The 16,680-nt window shown below is 46.1% G+C and overlaps 1 protein-coding gene across 1 annotated transcript in view; it reads left to right on the top strand.

Moving 5' to 3' along the window:
- Window positions 1-16,680, top strand: part of noc2l (NOC2-like nucleolar associated transcriptional repressor) — a 214,593-nt gene that overhangs the window by 89,942 nt on the left and 107,971 nt on the right. The window contains exons 7-11 of the mRNA XM_072586177.1: window positions 2,209-2,287; window positions 6,745-6,855; window positions 11,462-11,575; window positions 14,118-14,306; window positions 15,495-15,634. Coding sequence (XP_072442278.1) covers window positions 2,209-2,287; window positions 6,745-6,855; window positions 11,462-11,575; window positions 14,118-14,306; window positions 15,495-15,634 — 633 coding nt within the window. The remainder of the gene's footprint in view (window positions 1-2,208; window positions 2,288-6,744; window positions 6,856-11,461; window positions 11,576-14,117; window positions 14,307-15,494; window positions 15,635-16,680) is intronic.

Here is a 16,680-nt window from a genome sequence, read left to right as displayed (position 1 = left end):
CCAGTTTAGATAGACACAATATTTATTTATTTATTTATTATTCATTTTGTGGGATGAGCGCATCGCTGGCTAGGCCCAGCATTTATTTCCAGTCCCGAGTTGCCCCTTGAGAAGGTGGTGGTGAGCTGCCTTCTTGAACTGCTGTGGGTAGACCCACAATGTCCTTATGGAATTTCATGGTTTTGACCCAGTGACCGTGAAGGAAAGGCGATATGTTTCCAAGTCAGGATGGTGAGTGGCTTGGAGGGAACTTGCAGGCAATATCGTTCCCAAGTATCTGCTGCCCGTGTTCTTCCAGATGGACGCGATTGTGGATTTGGAATATACTGGCTGAGGATCTGTGGTGAGGTTCTGCAGTGCACCTTGTGGATGGTACACACTGCTGCTATTGAGAGTAGAGAGTGTGGATGTTGGTGGATGTGGTGCCAATCAAGCGGGCTGCTTTGTCCTGGATGGTATCGGTGAGGGGGGGGTGTGGTTGAGCAGCGGGGGGAGTAGGGAGACATGGTTGAGATGTTTCAAATTGAGGGGCACACACAGGGTAGGTAGGAAGGAATGTTTTGGGATGCTTTGGAGAGGGTGCAGAGAAGGTTTACAAGGATGTTGCCTGGTAGGGAAGGTGCTAGCTATGAAGAGAGGTTGAGTAGGTTGGGATTGTTTTCATTAGAAAAAATGAGATTGAGGCAGGACCTGATTGAGGTCTACAAAATCATGGAGGGTATAGGTAGGGTGGATAGAGGGAAGCTTTTTCCCAGATGAGGGATTCGAGAGGTCACCCGTTCGAGGTGAGAGGTGAAAAGTTTAATGGGATACACCCGGAAAGTACTTTACACAGAGGGTGGTAGGTGCCTGGAACGTGTTGCCAACAGAGTTAGTAGAGGCGGGAATGGTAAATTCATTTAAGGTGCATCTGGACAGATGCATGAGTAGGTGGGGAGCAGAGGGATACAGATCCTTAGGAACTGGGTGATAGGTTTAGACAGTAGATTAGTCACAGGCTTGGAGGGCTGAAGGGCCTGTTCCTGTGCTGTAAATTTTCTTTGTTCTTTTCGCTTGATAGAGAAATCAGGGCATGTATGTTTAAGGTAAAGGGCAGGAGGCTTAAAGGTGATAGTGGAAATCTGGACCTTGTAAGGGCAGTAGAGGCAGAACCTGACAACATTAAAGGAGTGTTTGGATGTGCTCTGGCGATGCCAAGGCATACAAGGCTATGGGCCAAGTGATGAAAAATAGGATGATGAGTGTGTAGGTGTTGTCTTTGGCTGGAACAGACTTGATGGGCCGAAGGGCCTGTTTCAGTGCTGTAGACAAGTTGGCTGCAGCGGGTCACCAAAGTGTCTTTGACAGCGATGTCCAAACCAGTGACCTCTGCCATCGAGACATCAAGGGAAGATCATGCCCTTTGATGACCTCTCCAAGACCATTGTGCCTTGCAAACACATTGCTGCTCCTTCACTGTCGCTGGGTCAGAATCCTGAAACTTCCTGTCACACCTTCCCTCCACCTCCCCCCCCCCCCCCCCCCCCACCCCCCCCCCCCCCCCACCCCCCACCACCGGTGCCCATCACCAGAATCCAAGATTGCAGCACACCTCCATCTACTCGAGCACAGTTGTGGGGCGATTGGCAATAAAATGGCCGGTCTTGCCAGTGACCCCACCTTTTCCCTGGAATTAATATATTGAAGAGTTGGGGGTCGGGGTTTGGGGGCGTGGGCTGGGGAACTGGGGGAAGCAGGCACCAGGAAAGGAAATAGATGGGCCAACTCCTCATGTTTTCACTCAGTTTTCAGCCGGGCATTTCCCTCACGACCTCCATCCAGATTTACAATACAGTGAGAGAGAGTGGGGCGAGAGACTCCTGGACAGAATGGAAACAATTGGACAATAGAAAAGCATCTGTCCAGTGACAATCTGATGTGGTCTTCCCTCTGGGTATCAGTCTATTATTTATTTGTGCCTGGTCCTTGACCCGTATTGAAGAGTACATGGGTGATGCACTAGGAGTTGGTCACCTTGAAATAGTGCATGGTGCATGGTGGGGCAGGGACTGGGGACTGAGAGGGAGCACTCTGTGCACTTTCACCAATGTGTTGGGTAGGCCTTGGGATTCACAGCTTCAGTCGGTGTTTACCCAGCTCTCTGTGATGGCTGCAGTGTTGGTGCAATGTTACGTTCCACCTTTAAAAGGCTTTTGATGTACTTGCCAGGTTGTTAATGCCCTCCAGCAGTCCACGGTGGCCCAAGATCCGACAGGATGTCTGTACTTACTTGACCGGTCTTATTCAGGTAGGTTAACATAAATCGGCAATTGTATATTTTTACTCCAGAAAGTGGTTTCACCGTCGGGCACGTCCGGCATCTGTTAGACGTAGTGCAACTGACTGAACAGTTGAATGGAGGTGATGACCCTGATATATTGACAGAGGAGTGAGCTTGGACCATTATAAATGGGGAATCCACACACACTGGGTTTTCCAAGGCGTTCCCAACCCTTTTCCCAACCCGTGTGGTGACCTGTCTGATGGGAAATGTCTGTGAAAGGGCAAACTTCATAAGAGACGGGCAGGTATCCTGATGGACAGCGTGGTGACCAGGGATCCGAGATTGGATGGGATTGGTGGAATGGAGTGTTGGTTGAGTGCAGAGGAGAATGGTCACATGTTGATGATTGGGAGTGTTGGCGTGGGTAAAACAATGGGGACAGACAGTTTGAGACATTTTGGTGACTTACAGACTGGCTTATTTGGCCTGGGGAATCATTCCATTCCTCTTGGCCCACAAGTAGTGCTTCACAATCTCTTCCCTGACGGATTCAGGTCTTCTCCTGTCTGTTAGCTCCTGACTTTCCCAAGATGAGACCAATCTGCTACCATGAGTAAAAGTGAAAACCTTGTTAACACCGAGGTACTCAATTTCTTTTTAAAGCTTTTAGTAATTTTCTTGTAATGACTGTAATGAGATCAGCCCAGTGGACCTCAGAGAATATGAGTTCCCTGATTGGGGCTGTTAATCTGGTCCAATCAGGGAGCCCTGGCTGACAGATATAAACAGGAATTCAACCCTCCCCTTCACTGTTTTGCTCACACAGCATTGCCCTGTGGGCAGTGCTTGTCACTGGCCACTCGGGTGTCTTTCCTATCTTCCTGGTGGTGGAAATTGAATAAAGATTCGTGCACTTTGTATCTTTTCACTGTGTCTCACACCTGCACACACACACCATGGGTGCAGGGGATAAAAATAAGCACTACTGCACTTAGGTGGTAGTGTGGGGGTTAAATTAAAAAATATACAAAAAAAAAAACAAAAAGGGAAAAAAAAAAATTTAAAAAAATAAATAAATAAACAGGAATTCACCCCTTTCCCCTCTAAATTGTTTCTTTTATACAGCTGTTCATGTTAACCGTTTGTTTGTAATTTGTAAGGGTTAATAAAATATATAAACAGAGGTTCTGTTCACTCGGAGAGCTGGCTCTGAGGGAGCTGGATCAGTATCAAGGAACCTCCACGTGTAAATATAAGTGACAGGCTACTGGGCTCTGCGGGGTTATTTCAATGTCGGTTTTAGACCCCTTTTGGTATAGGCATCAGTCGTGAGATGAAGGGGGTGTTTGTGAGATCTGGACCCAGAGGGCTATGGGTTTTGGCCAGCGGTGAGACTTAGATACGTTTTAAGCTGAAAGGCATAACAGATTAAAGGTTTGCAAGCTCGGCTGTTAAGATGATGCACATTTTTCTTTCAAAGGCCAAATTTCAATTACATTTGGAGCTTGGGCAAGAACTGTATTAATACTGGGCAGTGGGAACACAGTTAATCAGAAGAAAGTGATTAGATTTTCATTTCAGCAGCTGAAAAAAAAATTTTAAAAACGGGAATGCACCCCTTTCCCCTCTAAATTGTTTCTTTTATACGGCTGTTCATGTTAACCGTTTGTTTGTAATTTGTAAGGGTTAATAAAATATATAAACAAGAGGTTCTATTCATTCGGAGAGCTGGCTCTGAGGGAGTTGGATCAGTGTCCAGGCCTCTCCCCGTGTAAATGCAGGCTGCTGTGGGGACAGGATACCAGCCCCTGTGGAGTTATTTCACTTCTGACGGTGGATTGGCTGGTCAAATCTTTCAAATCTTCGAACTGGAGGTTTTTTGAATTTTTAAATATTTTAACCGCTCGCCCGATGGCGAGGGCTCACAACTGATGGAATATGAATTCGAGTTTGCTCTATCTCGAGTTGTGCAGCTGATCAGAGAACCGCAAATCATCCCCCCTCGATACGGATGAATAAACTTGACCTCCTGCTGATTCAAGTCAGCCGAAACCGGAGTCAGCAGATGAACAAGCCATATAGCCCTCTGCGTTTGAACAATTTAAATCATGTATGTGAAGAATAAAATGTAAGACGGTAAGCAATATGCTGAGTTATGATCAGTCCTTGGGTGAGGTTTCCCAACTTGTTCAGTTCCAGTTGGCCTGTCTCAGTCTGTTAAGTTCCCAGGACGAGTAAACAGACTCCTCTCAGTTATTTATCCACACTCTCAGTTGGCCCCAAGGTTAATTGGTGACGAGGATCCCTTCTCTGTGAATTCCTGTCTCCCAGACCCAAACAAACTTAGGATTTTGAAGGAGCAGTTTCAGGCTTTGTCGAATACACAAAAGTTCAGGTCATTCTGCTATAAAGCAACAGTAGGGTTCCTCTGTCACTAGTAAAGCGATTTTCTATCAATGATTGTGGAAAACTGCTATAGAAAATCAGGCTGTAGACGATCACTGATAGAAAATCGCTTTAACCCATTTAGTAGAAACTTTGCATTATCCAAACGACGTCCACAATCGTGTTATAGCCATTTCACGCTGACGAAGCACGTGTTATAGCAGAACGACCTGTAATAAGTTTATAAGTTAATGTAAGCAGAACTAGTAACGCATCATGCATATACGTGGACTCGTAATAAGAGGAGATTGCAAAAATATAAAGGTTTAAAGAAATGTATCGGTGTCTGAAATGGTTGTGAACCATAGATGGTTGAACACTGTCCCTGTAGCAGTGGCTGTCAGCAGTAGCATGGATGTTGGTAGTTGGCTTTGTCAGTCGAAGTAAACTCCTGTCCTGATGCCTTTCAGCACTGCCCGCCTGGCAACACTGTGAGTGAGAGTGTTGCTTTCTCCCTTTGCCTGCAATGGAGGGCTGTTTAAATGACCATTCTCAAATCTGTGACCCTCGCAGCAAACTGATCCACACTATAGGTAATCAGTTCACCACCACACACACAATATAGAATAGAATATCCTTTTATTGTCACGTGTAGGAGTACAGTGAAAGCTTTTGACAATGGCTGCCTCCAATGGTGCCATCTTGGGTACAAGTAACTTGGTAGAAATCTTGATACAGAATAGGAATAAAAGGAAAAGTAGCATTACTTAGTGTTGCAGTCAGTTTTTGATTTTTTTTTTGTGGGAAGGTCAACATCTCGCAGTTCTTCAAGCGGTGACTCCCTGCTGAGAAATGGGTGGAAGACAGTCAGCCTCCTTTTTCTTTCTTTGGATTACATTTCTCTCCCTTTTGATATTTTCCTGAAACTCCCCAGATGCGACATTTCATGGATATGTACAGAATCTTGTAGCAAGTTACAGATGCAGTCAATATTTTGGCTGTTGCAGAGGTCTGTGATAAAATGCATTTTGGATTTTGTAATTAAGAGTGTACATTGGCACTTCAGGTTTCTGATTTATCGTCATGGCGACAGCGATCTCCTACCTTTAACTGTCACTTAAACATAAAGATGTAGAATGAGGAGTGGACCATTTAGTCCCTTAAATCTACCCCACGGTGGCACAGTGGTTAGCACTGCTGCCTCACAGCGCCAGAGACCTGGGTTCAATTCCCGCCTCAGGCGACTGACTGTGTGGAGTTTGCACATTCTCCCCGTGTCTGCGTGGGTTTCGTCCGGGTGCTCCGGTTTCCTCCCACAGTCCAAAGATGTGCAGGTTAGGTGAATTGGCCATGCTAAATTGCCCGTAGTGTTAGGTAAGGGGTAAATGTAGGGGTATGGGTGGGTTGCGCTTCGGCGGGTCGGTGTGGACTTGTTGGGCCGAAGGGCCTGTTTCCACGCTGTAATCTAATCTAATCTAAAAAACCTTTCTAGATCACGGCTGGTTATCTATCCCAATGCCATCTGATGATATCCCCACATCCCTTGATGTAAACACTGCCTGGACATCTTGATTTCAGCCTTGAATGTAATGACAGAGCCACCACAGCTTTTGACCGATAGAGAACTCTCAAGGTTCCTCACCCATGGGTGAAGAAATTCCTCCTAATTTCTGTCCTAAACATCTGTCTCCATTCTGGATCCTCGGAGCCAGGGGAAACATCCAGACTGTATCAGCCCCTTTCGAACCCTTGAAGGAATTTAAGTTTCAATGGAATCCCTCCTCCTCCTCCTCCTCCTCCTCCTCCTCCTCCACCTCCACCTCCACCAACTACAACAACAACATCTCCCAGACCTCCCTTTGTAGGACAGATGTGCCTCCTCAGGAACTGATCTGGTGAACCTCCGCTAATGCTGGTAACTCCACACTTTTCTGGTACCTCCCTCTTCCTTTCTGTTTTGAGTGTGAGATTTACTCTCGCTGTCAGTCATCACCCCAACGTTTCTCACCGGTGGTGTGTTTCCTTGCTGAGCTCAAAGTGTTAGCAAGAGATCTTTGGAAAGCAACTGAATCATTGTCCTACCCTTTTCCTTTCAGCTCCTATCAAGTTTGACGGAGGCCACTGTTGTTCATGCTGTTCTGCAGCACGTGCTTTGTTTAGTGTCTTACTACATGTGCTTCCCGAAGCAGTGCCGACTCCTTCTGAAGGTAAGATCTGTCTCATAAACTATTGAGACTCGTATGGAGGGCATGTGCGCAACAGTATGAACCTAGGGGATTATCAGTCAAATGTTGAATCCACAAGCGTTTGTGGGGATATACAAAATTCTGAATGTGGTTTATGGCAATACCAGGAAAAGACAGGGTAAAATTTCGGGAGGATTCTGACCGTGCAGGAGATGTTCTATGCACCCACCATGCTGGAGAGAGACTGGAAAGCAGAGAAGGTTGAAGGGGGGGAATCTGATAGAGGTGTATGAGCTTCCAAGGGTTATGGACAGGGTGGATGGAAAGCAGCTGTTCCTCTTTATGGAAGGGTCAATAACAAGGGACATAAGGTTAGAAGGGATTTGAGGAGCATTTTTTTTCACCCAGAGGGTTAGTGGGGGTCTGAAATGCAGTGCCTGGGATGGGAATAGAGACAGGAACCCTCACAATCTTTAACACGTACTTGGCTGAGCACTTGAAACATTCTAAGGGCCTGCTACAGGGAAGTGGGATGAGTGTAGGTTTAATAATTTCTGTACGTCGGGTGGATTCAAAGGGGCCTCTTCTGTACGATTTTGCAAATCTTTGGATGACCCATGATTTTCCTGTTCAATTTATCTACTTATCGTGAACACCTATCTGGTTCCCTAATGCTGGTTGGGAAGGGAAATCTGCTGTTCTGACCTCCATGCCATGGGGTTGACGTTTAAATGCCTTCTGGGAAATTAGGGATGGGCAGTAAATGCTGACCTGGCCAGTGATGGCCATGTTCCATGAACGAAGGCAAAAAAACAATCCAACGTAGCCCTGCCATCTACCACCATCCACCCACCCCCAACTGCGACCTCTCAGCCCACTTCTCTGAATTTTGATTGGGCCAGCCAAACCTGTAGTCCACCTAAAGGTTTGATCATGACTCCAAAGATGGCATTTTCATGCAAGGTCACGGTGTTGTGAGAAATGGACAAGATGGTTTGAGGCACCAAACCTAGGCTCAGGAATAGGCCATTCGGTCCTTCAAGCCTGCCCTGCCATTCACCGTGAACATGGCTGATCCTCCATCTCAATGCCAAATTTCTGCTTTCTCTCCGTTCCTCTTGATGCCTTTTAACAATAACTTCCTTGAATACACTCGGTGACCTGGCTCCTTCTACCGTTGATGGGACAGAATGCAGAGAGGAAGAGAGATCTGTTCTGCTTTTGCGCTCGGCTGTAAGTGGGCCGGGCTCTCTTGATCTTGATGTGCTGGGTGACCGGAATGACAAAATTGTTCCCATTTCCCATCAGTTGGACAGAATGGAGACTGAACCCCTACCCCCAACAAACCCGTGCTTTCATGAAGCACCCTGGGATGTTTTATTATGCCAAAGGTGCTACTAAAACTTAAGTTGTCGTTGTTGCAAAAGAAATATGTCCAGGTTCCTCCTCCCTCCCCTTACCCTTACCCCTATGCGTTTCTGCATCAAAGAGCCTAGCTAGAGCAAATTATACTGATCATTAAAAACAGTGCTGTGACACATAAATAGCAAACGCATTGGTATATATTAATTCGCCGTAGCTAGTTAATGAGCGCAGTCATCTAAATATATAAATATTCTCACGTAGCCGGCGTTTTGAAATACATTGTGATATCTTGTGCTTAATGACAATGGGTGATGGACTGGAATATTTAATTGCAGCAGCTCCTCTACTGCACTGGCTTATCTGTGGTGTATGGGTTACCAGTTGAATTGAGCTTCCCTCTGGCTGAGTATTAACTCTCTGCTGGGTCTGAACTCCGGTCCTCTGGAAATGCAGCTTCAATGTCTCTCCCAGGGTTGCTGTCACTCAAAGTTTTTGTGCACTTGCCCCCACCCTGCTAGGATTGTCCTGTTTAGACAAAGTCAAACTATCACACAACACCCGAGGAAGGAGCTGTTGGACTATAACTTGGTGTTGTGTGATTTTTGCTCTCATTCCTGATGAAGGGCTTTTGCCCGAAACGTCGATTTTCCTGCGCCTCGGTTGCTGCCTGATCTGCTGTGCTTTTCCAACACCACTCTAATCTAGACTCTGATCTCCAGCATCTACAGTCCTCACTTTTGCCTGACTGATTCTTGACCTTATCCACCCCAGCCCAGCACTGGCACCTCCACAGCGTGGCTACCTGGTTGGACAGGCTGTTTTTTTTTCACAGTCACTGACAGGATGAGCAGTAACGCCTGGCCATAGCCTGTACAAAGCTGTCCAGGCTACAAGTTCTTGGAGGCTGTGGAGCTGCAAATCAATCCAGGTCCCTCAAAAGGACAGGCATCTCTCTGGCACTGCCAGGTTAGAGTGCGTGTGTGTGGTGCCTGGCAGCTAGCAAACCCTGCTGGTTTCCCTCCCACTGAAGCTCTTGAGAAGCTGAATAGAAACGAGATGGTGGTCAAGGAGCTAGCACAGGGCTACAATGCCTTACTTGTCTCAGAGTCCCTTATTAAGCAGATTACTCAGTATTCTGGATCTGGGTCTGAATAAGGATAGCAAATACCTTTCCCTCAATGAGAACATACTAACCACCAAACTCCAAATGAGCACTGTGCTGTGCTGGAGCACACTTTAGAGTGATTAAGGATGAGTTTGTCTTCAATATTCATTTTGGTAAAAACAATGACTGCAGATGCTGGAAACCAGATTCTGGATTAGTGGTGCTGGAAGAGCACAGCAGTTCAGGCAGCATCCAAGGAGCAGCAAAATCGATGTTTCGGGCAAAAGCCCTTCATCAGGAATAAAGCATCAGGAATACAGGCAGAGAGCCTGAAGGGTGGAGAGATAAGTGAGAGAAGGGTGGGGGTGGGGAGAAAGTAGCATAGAGTACGATAGGTGAGTGGGGGAGGGGATGAAGGTGATAGGTCAGGGAGGAGGGTGGAGTGGATAGGTGGAAAAGAAGATTGGCAGGTAGGACAAGACATGGGGACAGTGCTGAGCTGGAAGTGTTGAACTAGGGTGAGGTGGGAAAGGGAAATGAGGAAACTGTTGAAGTCCACATTGATGCCCTGGGGTTGAAATGTTCCGAGGCGGAAGATGAGGCGTTCTTCCTCCAGGCGTCTGGTGGTGAGGGAGCGGCGGTGAAGGAGGCCCAGGACCTCCATGTCCTTGGCAGAGTGGGAGGGGGAGTTGAAATGTTGGGCCACGGGGTGCTGGGGTTGATTGGTGCGGGTGTCCCGGAGATGTTCCCTAAAGCACTCTGCTAGGAGGCGTCCAGTCATTTGACAATCCATTTCTTGGTCTAGCAGCTGAAGAGGAGCTGGCAGAATGTGTGTACCTGCCACATCAAGACCAGTATGGGCAAACCTCTCAACGCCTTCACTGAGTGATTGGTGCTGTTGTCTATTTTCAAAGATATGATACCGCACAAGACATTTGGCATCAGCGCTGCACTCTTCCTGCTTTTGAAGAGCCTCTCTTTAGTGGTCGATGCAAAGTTGGTTGGGTCAGCATGAGCATTAGATTGGAAGGCTCTCGTTCCAGTTCCTCTGCTGGGTGGTGAGGCACAGGAAACAGAGTCAGTAACCAACACAGTGCCCCTTGCCTGCCACTTGTAAGAGTTCCCCTGGATTGAGTGATGTGGTTCCCTGAGCTGGATTCTTCATTAATCTGGTGTTGTTTTCACACACTTTGAAGTAGCAGCTGAACCCACTGGATCACTTTGTGTGTGTTGAGATTTTTTTTTAGTGTGCAGCAAAAATTTTGTTAATTGGAATCTATGGGGCCAGTGGCCCAAATGTTCCATTTGATCAAGAGATCCATGTAAAAACTCACACCAATTAATGCAGGGGGTATATCCATCACTGTTACACTTTATTCACAGCATTGATCACTTAAATAATAACTTACTGGCAGGGAGCATTCTTGCACGCACCCTCCACTGACGACTCAGACATCATGAAGATTGCAACAATACAGTAAACTTCTGGTATTTGAGATTTTTAATTTTTTGCCAGTTTGCCAAGAGTGTCTGTTCAGGAGGTGCTGGTTAAAACAGAATTTGCTGGACTTGCCTCCATCAAGAGATGGAACTTTTAGATTCCAAGCTTGATTTTTGTGTAAAGGAATCTCTTGGCGGCACCGTGGCTCAGTGGTTAGCACTGCTGCCTCACAGCGCCAGGGGTGCGGGTTCGATTCCAGCCTCAGGCTGTGTGGAGTTTGCAAATTCTCCCTGTGTCTGCGTGGGTTTCCTCCAGGTGCTCTGGTTTCCTCCCACAGTCCAAAGATGTGCAGGTCAGGTGGGATGGACCATCTTAAATTGACCATATTGTGCAGGCTGTGTGGGTTTGCCATGGGTAATACAGGGCGATAGGGAAGGGAGGGGAGTCTGGCTGGGCTGCTCTTTGAAGGTTTAGTGGGGACTTGATGGGCTGAATGGCCTGCTTCCACACTGCCGGGATTCTATCGTGAGTGTGATGTGGTTAAAGGTGAGTAGCTGTTTTTGGCCCTGTGGGGAAATAAAATCCTGGAATATTTTCGCGCCCAAATTGGAGTCTACCGTGCACTGATTGTGATCATCGCAGTTTGAAGTATGTCTTAACCATTTTATTGGGGTTGACAGCTTCTCCCTGCTAACTATGTCTTTGTGTACCCTCAGCAAACCATAAAGCAGTGGAGCACAGGGGAGGAGATGGTGCGAGTTCTGGCATTCCTAATTCTTAACAAAATATGCAGATACAAGCAAGATGTTTATCTGGACCCAGTGCTGAAGGTAATTATAATGCATGTGAAAATGAATTGTGGGATAACTATTTTTCTTGCTAAGTTACGAGAAAATGTGAGGCTTTTGGTAAATGTGCAATGTTCCCTTGCTCATTGTGAGGTTATGCCACTGTTTCCATATCAATGAGAAGCAGCAGTGATTTGTACACGGGTCTGAAAGGTTGCAAAGTAACCTGGCTGGCAGATCCTGCCCCAAGGTTGGAGGTGACACTGAAGTTAGCACTTAGCATTCGGACATTGCTCTGGGTGGAGTATAACTCGAATCCAGGGCGTTTCAGAACTCCCCACTGAGAGAGAGAGAGTTCTCAGCAGGTAAACGGCTGAAGCGGGGGGTCACTGTTATCTGTTTCAGAAAGGGCAAGCTTTCTTTAAAATACTGTACATGACATTAGCTATCCTCTCTTCCTGCTTTTAAAGAGCCTCTCTCTTTAGCAGTCGATGGACAGTTGGTTGGTTCAGCAATAGACATGAGCACTAGATTAGAAAACTAATCCAGTTCCTCTGGGTGGTGAGGCACAGTTGGGACTTGAACTGAGACCCCACCCTTCCCAGTCCTTTTAAAATGTTTAAAATTAGCTAAAAGAGGGCCAGACCTATTTGCGGAAACTTAGTTTAAACAAAAAGTGATCATTGCAAAGTTTTTGAAAAAGTAGTTTCTGATTTATTTAGACTCAGTTGTACCTTCAGGTTTTACTGGAGCATTTTTTGCATTTGAAGATCGAGGGTAATCTGCTAAAAGGTCAGAGTTATTTCTGAATAATTGGTGGTGCTCTGTTGATTAAGGAGCGGCGATGGACTGAGCTGTCTGGGGTGCTGCACTTTTGTTCACTATCTGAAGTATATGTTTTTAAAAAAAAGCAAAATTTATTCCTATGGCTCAGTAAGTTTATCCACAAAATAACAAAACTGTGAAGATGAATCTTCAGCCTCTGTGGGCATATTCCATCTCAAACTTAATGGCCACAGTGGTTATGTTAATGAATAAGTCATCTAGAGATGGACACACAAGTCCCCATCACTGCAACACAACCTAGGGAATTTAAATTCAATCAAATAAATCTGGAATATTGGAGGCTTTTTGGTACAGTGGCAATATCCCTACCCCTAGACTAGGGGGTCTGAGTTCAAGACCCACCGGCTCCATAAATGTGTCATAACATCTCTGAGCCGGATGGTCATAAAATATCTAGATCTGGAATAATTTGGAGATGCTAGTGTTGGAATGGGCTGTACAAAGTTAAAAATCACAACACCAGGTTATAGTCCAACAGGTTTAAATGGAAGCACACTAGCTTTCAGAGCACTGCTTCTTCATCTGGTGGTTGTGGAGTATAAGATCATAAGACGCAGAATTTATAGCAAAAGTTTACAATGTGATGTGACTGAAATTACATATTGAAAAGGACCTGGACTGTTTGTTAGAATGACCATGTTGGTTTCAGTTCTTTCATATGTAAATCGCAAAACTTGTTTTACATCACACTGTAAACTTTTGCTATAAATTCTGTGTCTGACGATCTTACACTCCACAACCACCCGATGAAGGAGCTGCGCTCTCGTGCTTCCAAATAAACCTGTTGACTATAACGTGGTGCTGTGTGATTTTTAACTTAAATCTGGAATAGAAAGCCAGTCTCTGTGATTGTGACCCAGAAACTATTATTGATTGCTTGTAAAAACTTACTTGGGTCATGTATATCTTCCTGGAAAGGAAATCTGCTGTCCTTACCCAGTCTGGGCTCCATGTGACTCCAAACAAACTGCAATGGGGGTTCAGTTCGGAAGGGGGTTTAGAAATGGCCCAGTGTGGTCAAGGAGTTGGCTCAGCACTGTCACCTTGAGGGCCGCTAGGGATGGCCAATGTAAAAATGGTTTCCTAGTCTCTGTAATGGTGACCATCATTGATGGTTATAAAAACACGATGCAGGTGTTGCCTACATCCTGTGAAAGAACAAAGAAACATCTGAGGTTGGGGGGTAAGGGAGGAACTCCCTGGTTAGGAAGTGGAGTATCGCCACCTCTCTCCGAATAGCAGGATTCACTAAAAATGTGGCAATTTTGTCAGGAGCATAGGCCCTTTGTACCTAATCTGTTGTTGAATAAGATCTGGTTGTGGTCCCAACTCCACTTCCTGGCTCCTCATTACCTATATACCTCAGTTGAATAATTTGAAAAACAGCCTCCAAACTGCTTCCTGAGCAGAGACTAGCAATCCTCAGAGAGAAGACATGTCTCCTCATCTCTTGTCTTCACAACGTGTGAGTGCTCTTGGCTGTGTTAGAGAATCCTCCATCAGTGTAGATTGTCCTCATTCGAGTGTGAACTTTTTAGCATTAACGGTGGGTCACCTGGGCTGGTGACCCCAAGGAGAGCTGACTCCAGTTGGAGGTGGGAGGGGGAGATGTTGTCTGAGAGACGTGTGAACAAAGCAAAGCCTGAGCAGAAACCCAATGGTAGGAAACGTTAACGGCTACATAAGGGACATTTATTTATCTCGTTGCCTTGCTCTGTCTTTCTCTCACTGTCTGCAGCAAATGTATGTCGCCTATGTGAAGAACTGCAAATTCACGTCACCAAACGTGCTTCCCCTCATAAACTTCATGCAGCGCACTTTGACTGAGATGTATGCATTAGACACCCAGGTGACATACCAACATGCCTTCATATACATCAGGCAGCTGGCTATCCATCTCCGAAATGCGATGGTGATGAAGAAAAAGGTAACCGTTTCTTTTTTGTTTTTCTTTTACATTGTGATCGCTTGTTAAAGTTTCAGTTCTCCCCATGTGTACTGGGTTCAAGTGGCAGAGTCGAACGTACAAGCAGAATATGGAAAGAGAAACCAGTGCAAAGTGTTAGATGTGTTTGTTGTTTACTTCCTGTAACACTCTCTATTACCCCATCTCCCACCACGTGGTTTATTTTAAGATGCCAAGTTGTTGTCCATACTCCCCGAGGGCATCAGCTCTTTGAGCGATATCATACAGTCATTCAGCAGAGAAGCAGACCCTTTGGCCCAACTCGTCTGTGCTGACCAAGTTTCCTAAACTGAACTAGTCCCACTTAGCTGTGCTTGGTCCATTTCCCTTGAAATCTGTCCTATTCAAGTACCTGTCCAAATGTCTTTTAAATGTTGTAACTGTACCTGCCTCTAAAACTTCCTCTGGCAGTTTATTCCACATTTGAACCACCCTCTGAGTGGAAAACTCTTTTAGGTCTCTTTTAGGTCTTTCTCCTCTCACCTTAAAGTAATGCCTCCTAGTTTTGAACTCCCCTACCCTGAAGGAAAAACCTTTGCTATCCACCTTCTCTATGCCATCATGATTTTATACACCTCCATAATGTTCCCCTCTCAACCTCCTCCACTCTGGTGAAAAAGGTCCCACAATATCCAGCCTCTCCCCCAACTCGAAACCTCTAATCCTGTCAACCTATGCTGCATTCTCTCCATATCCTTCCGGTGCCAGGGCAACCCGATTTTGTAGGACCACATCTAAGTGGCCATTAAAAACAATTTTTAACGTGGAGCAGTTCCACAAGAGAACAAGGATGTTTTACTCACTAACCTAGGCAATATTTAGCCCATCACCGACTTCTAGTAACCTTTCAGGCATTGTGTTCGAGATGATTGAGACCGGTCACCTGGTTGTTACCTCGTTGATGTTTGTGGGATCTTACTGTCCACAAATTGGCTGCTGCAAGACATAGTGGCCACTCTTCAAAAGGTGCTTCGTTGGCCGGAAGGTGCAGAGGTTGAGAAAGGCCCTAGAGAAATGCTTTTTAATACAAGTGCCTTTTAAGGAGCAATGGCTGTATTTTGGGTTACAATGAATCCCAGCTCAACGGTTTTGGCAACTTTAAGCATCTGCTGTTTCTTCTCCCTCTCATAGTTCTTTCTTTGTGTTCAGGAGACCTATCAGTCCGTCTACAACTGGCAGTTCATTCATTGCCTGTACCTTTGGTGTCGTGCGTTGAGTACCATTTATCCCAATGAAGTTCTGGAGCCACTCATTTACCCACTGGCTCAAGTTACCATTGGCTGTATCAAGTGAGTACCTGTGATGTGTGATGTTGTCCCTGTGATGTGTGATGTTGTTTCTGTGCTGAGAGCAGGCAAGAGAGAGAGTTGGTGTAAACAATAATTGTTAGGAATTGGGAGCTTGCTCGTTTTCCCATCGCCATCACTTTGCAGACTTGGATGGGTTCAGAAGAGGTGGTTAGTCTCTTTGAAACCATCTCACCCATTAATCCTAAAGGCAATTAACTTGCCATGGGCTGTATTAGAGTGAACACTATTGTCGGTAATTTCCCCTCCAGCCCCCACACCATCCTGACTTGGAACTATGTCCTTATTCCCTTGCTGTTGCTGGATCAGCATCCTGGTATTCCTTCCTCAGTGATCCTGTTGGTGTCCCTACCGGTCTGGGGACTGCAGTGGTGCAAGAATAGAGCTCACCGCCACCATCTCCTCCTTTAGGGCAGTGGGGAGGGGCAGTTACTCCTGTCCTACCAGTGAAACTCTCATTCCGACAATGAATAAACAAAATGCCTGACCACAAATCTCGCCAAAGGAACAGCTTTTTCCATATAATATAGCGTTTATTTATCCTAATCGCTATCTATGTCTGTCCCCATGTGCCACAAGTGAATTAAAAATAAGGTTCTCTTTAAACAATATAAACATAAGGGGTGGCACGGTGGCTCAGTGGTTAGCACTGCTGCCTCATAGCACCAGGGTCCCAGGTTCGATTCCAGCCTTGGGTTACTGTCCGTGTGGAGTTTGGACATTGTCTGCGTGGGTTTCCTCTGGGTGCTCCGGTTTCCTCCCACAGTCCAAAGATGTGCAGGTCAGGTGAATTGGCCATGCTAAATTGCTCGTAGTGTCCGGTGCATTAGTCAGAGGGAAATGGGTCTGGGTGGCTTGCTCTTCAGAGGGTCGGTGTGGACTGGTTGGGCCGAATGGCCTGTTTCCACACTTTAGGGAATCTAATCTTTGTGCAGCCTTCTCTTAATGCTCTCTGCTCTCAGGAAACAATCCCAGCTCCTGCAGTCTGTCCACGTTCACTGAAGACCTGTGCTCCTGGCACTGTCCCA

This window comes from Chiloscyllium punctatum, chromosome 16 (assembly GCF_047496795.1).
Source record: "Chiloscyllium punctatum isolate Juve2018m chromosome 16, sChiPun1.3, whole genome shotgun sequence".
Lineage (NCBI taxonomy): Eukaryota > Metazoa > Chordata > Chondrichthyes > Orectolobiformes > Hemiscylliidae > Chiloscyllium > Chiloscyllium punctatum.
Note: the sequence above shows the minus strand (reverse complement) of the source record. Positions and strands in the feature narration are given on the sequence as shown.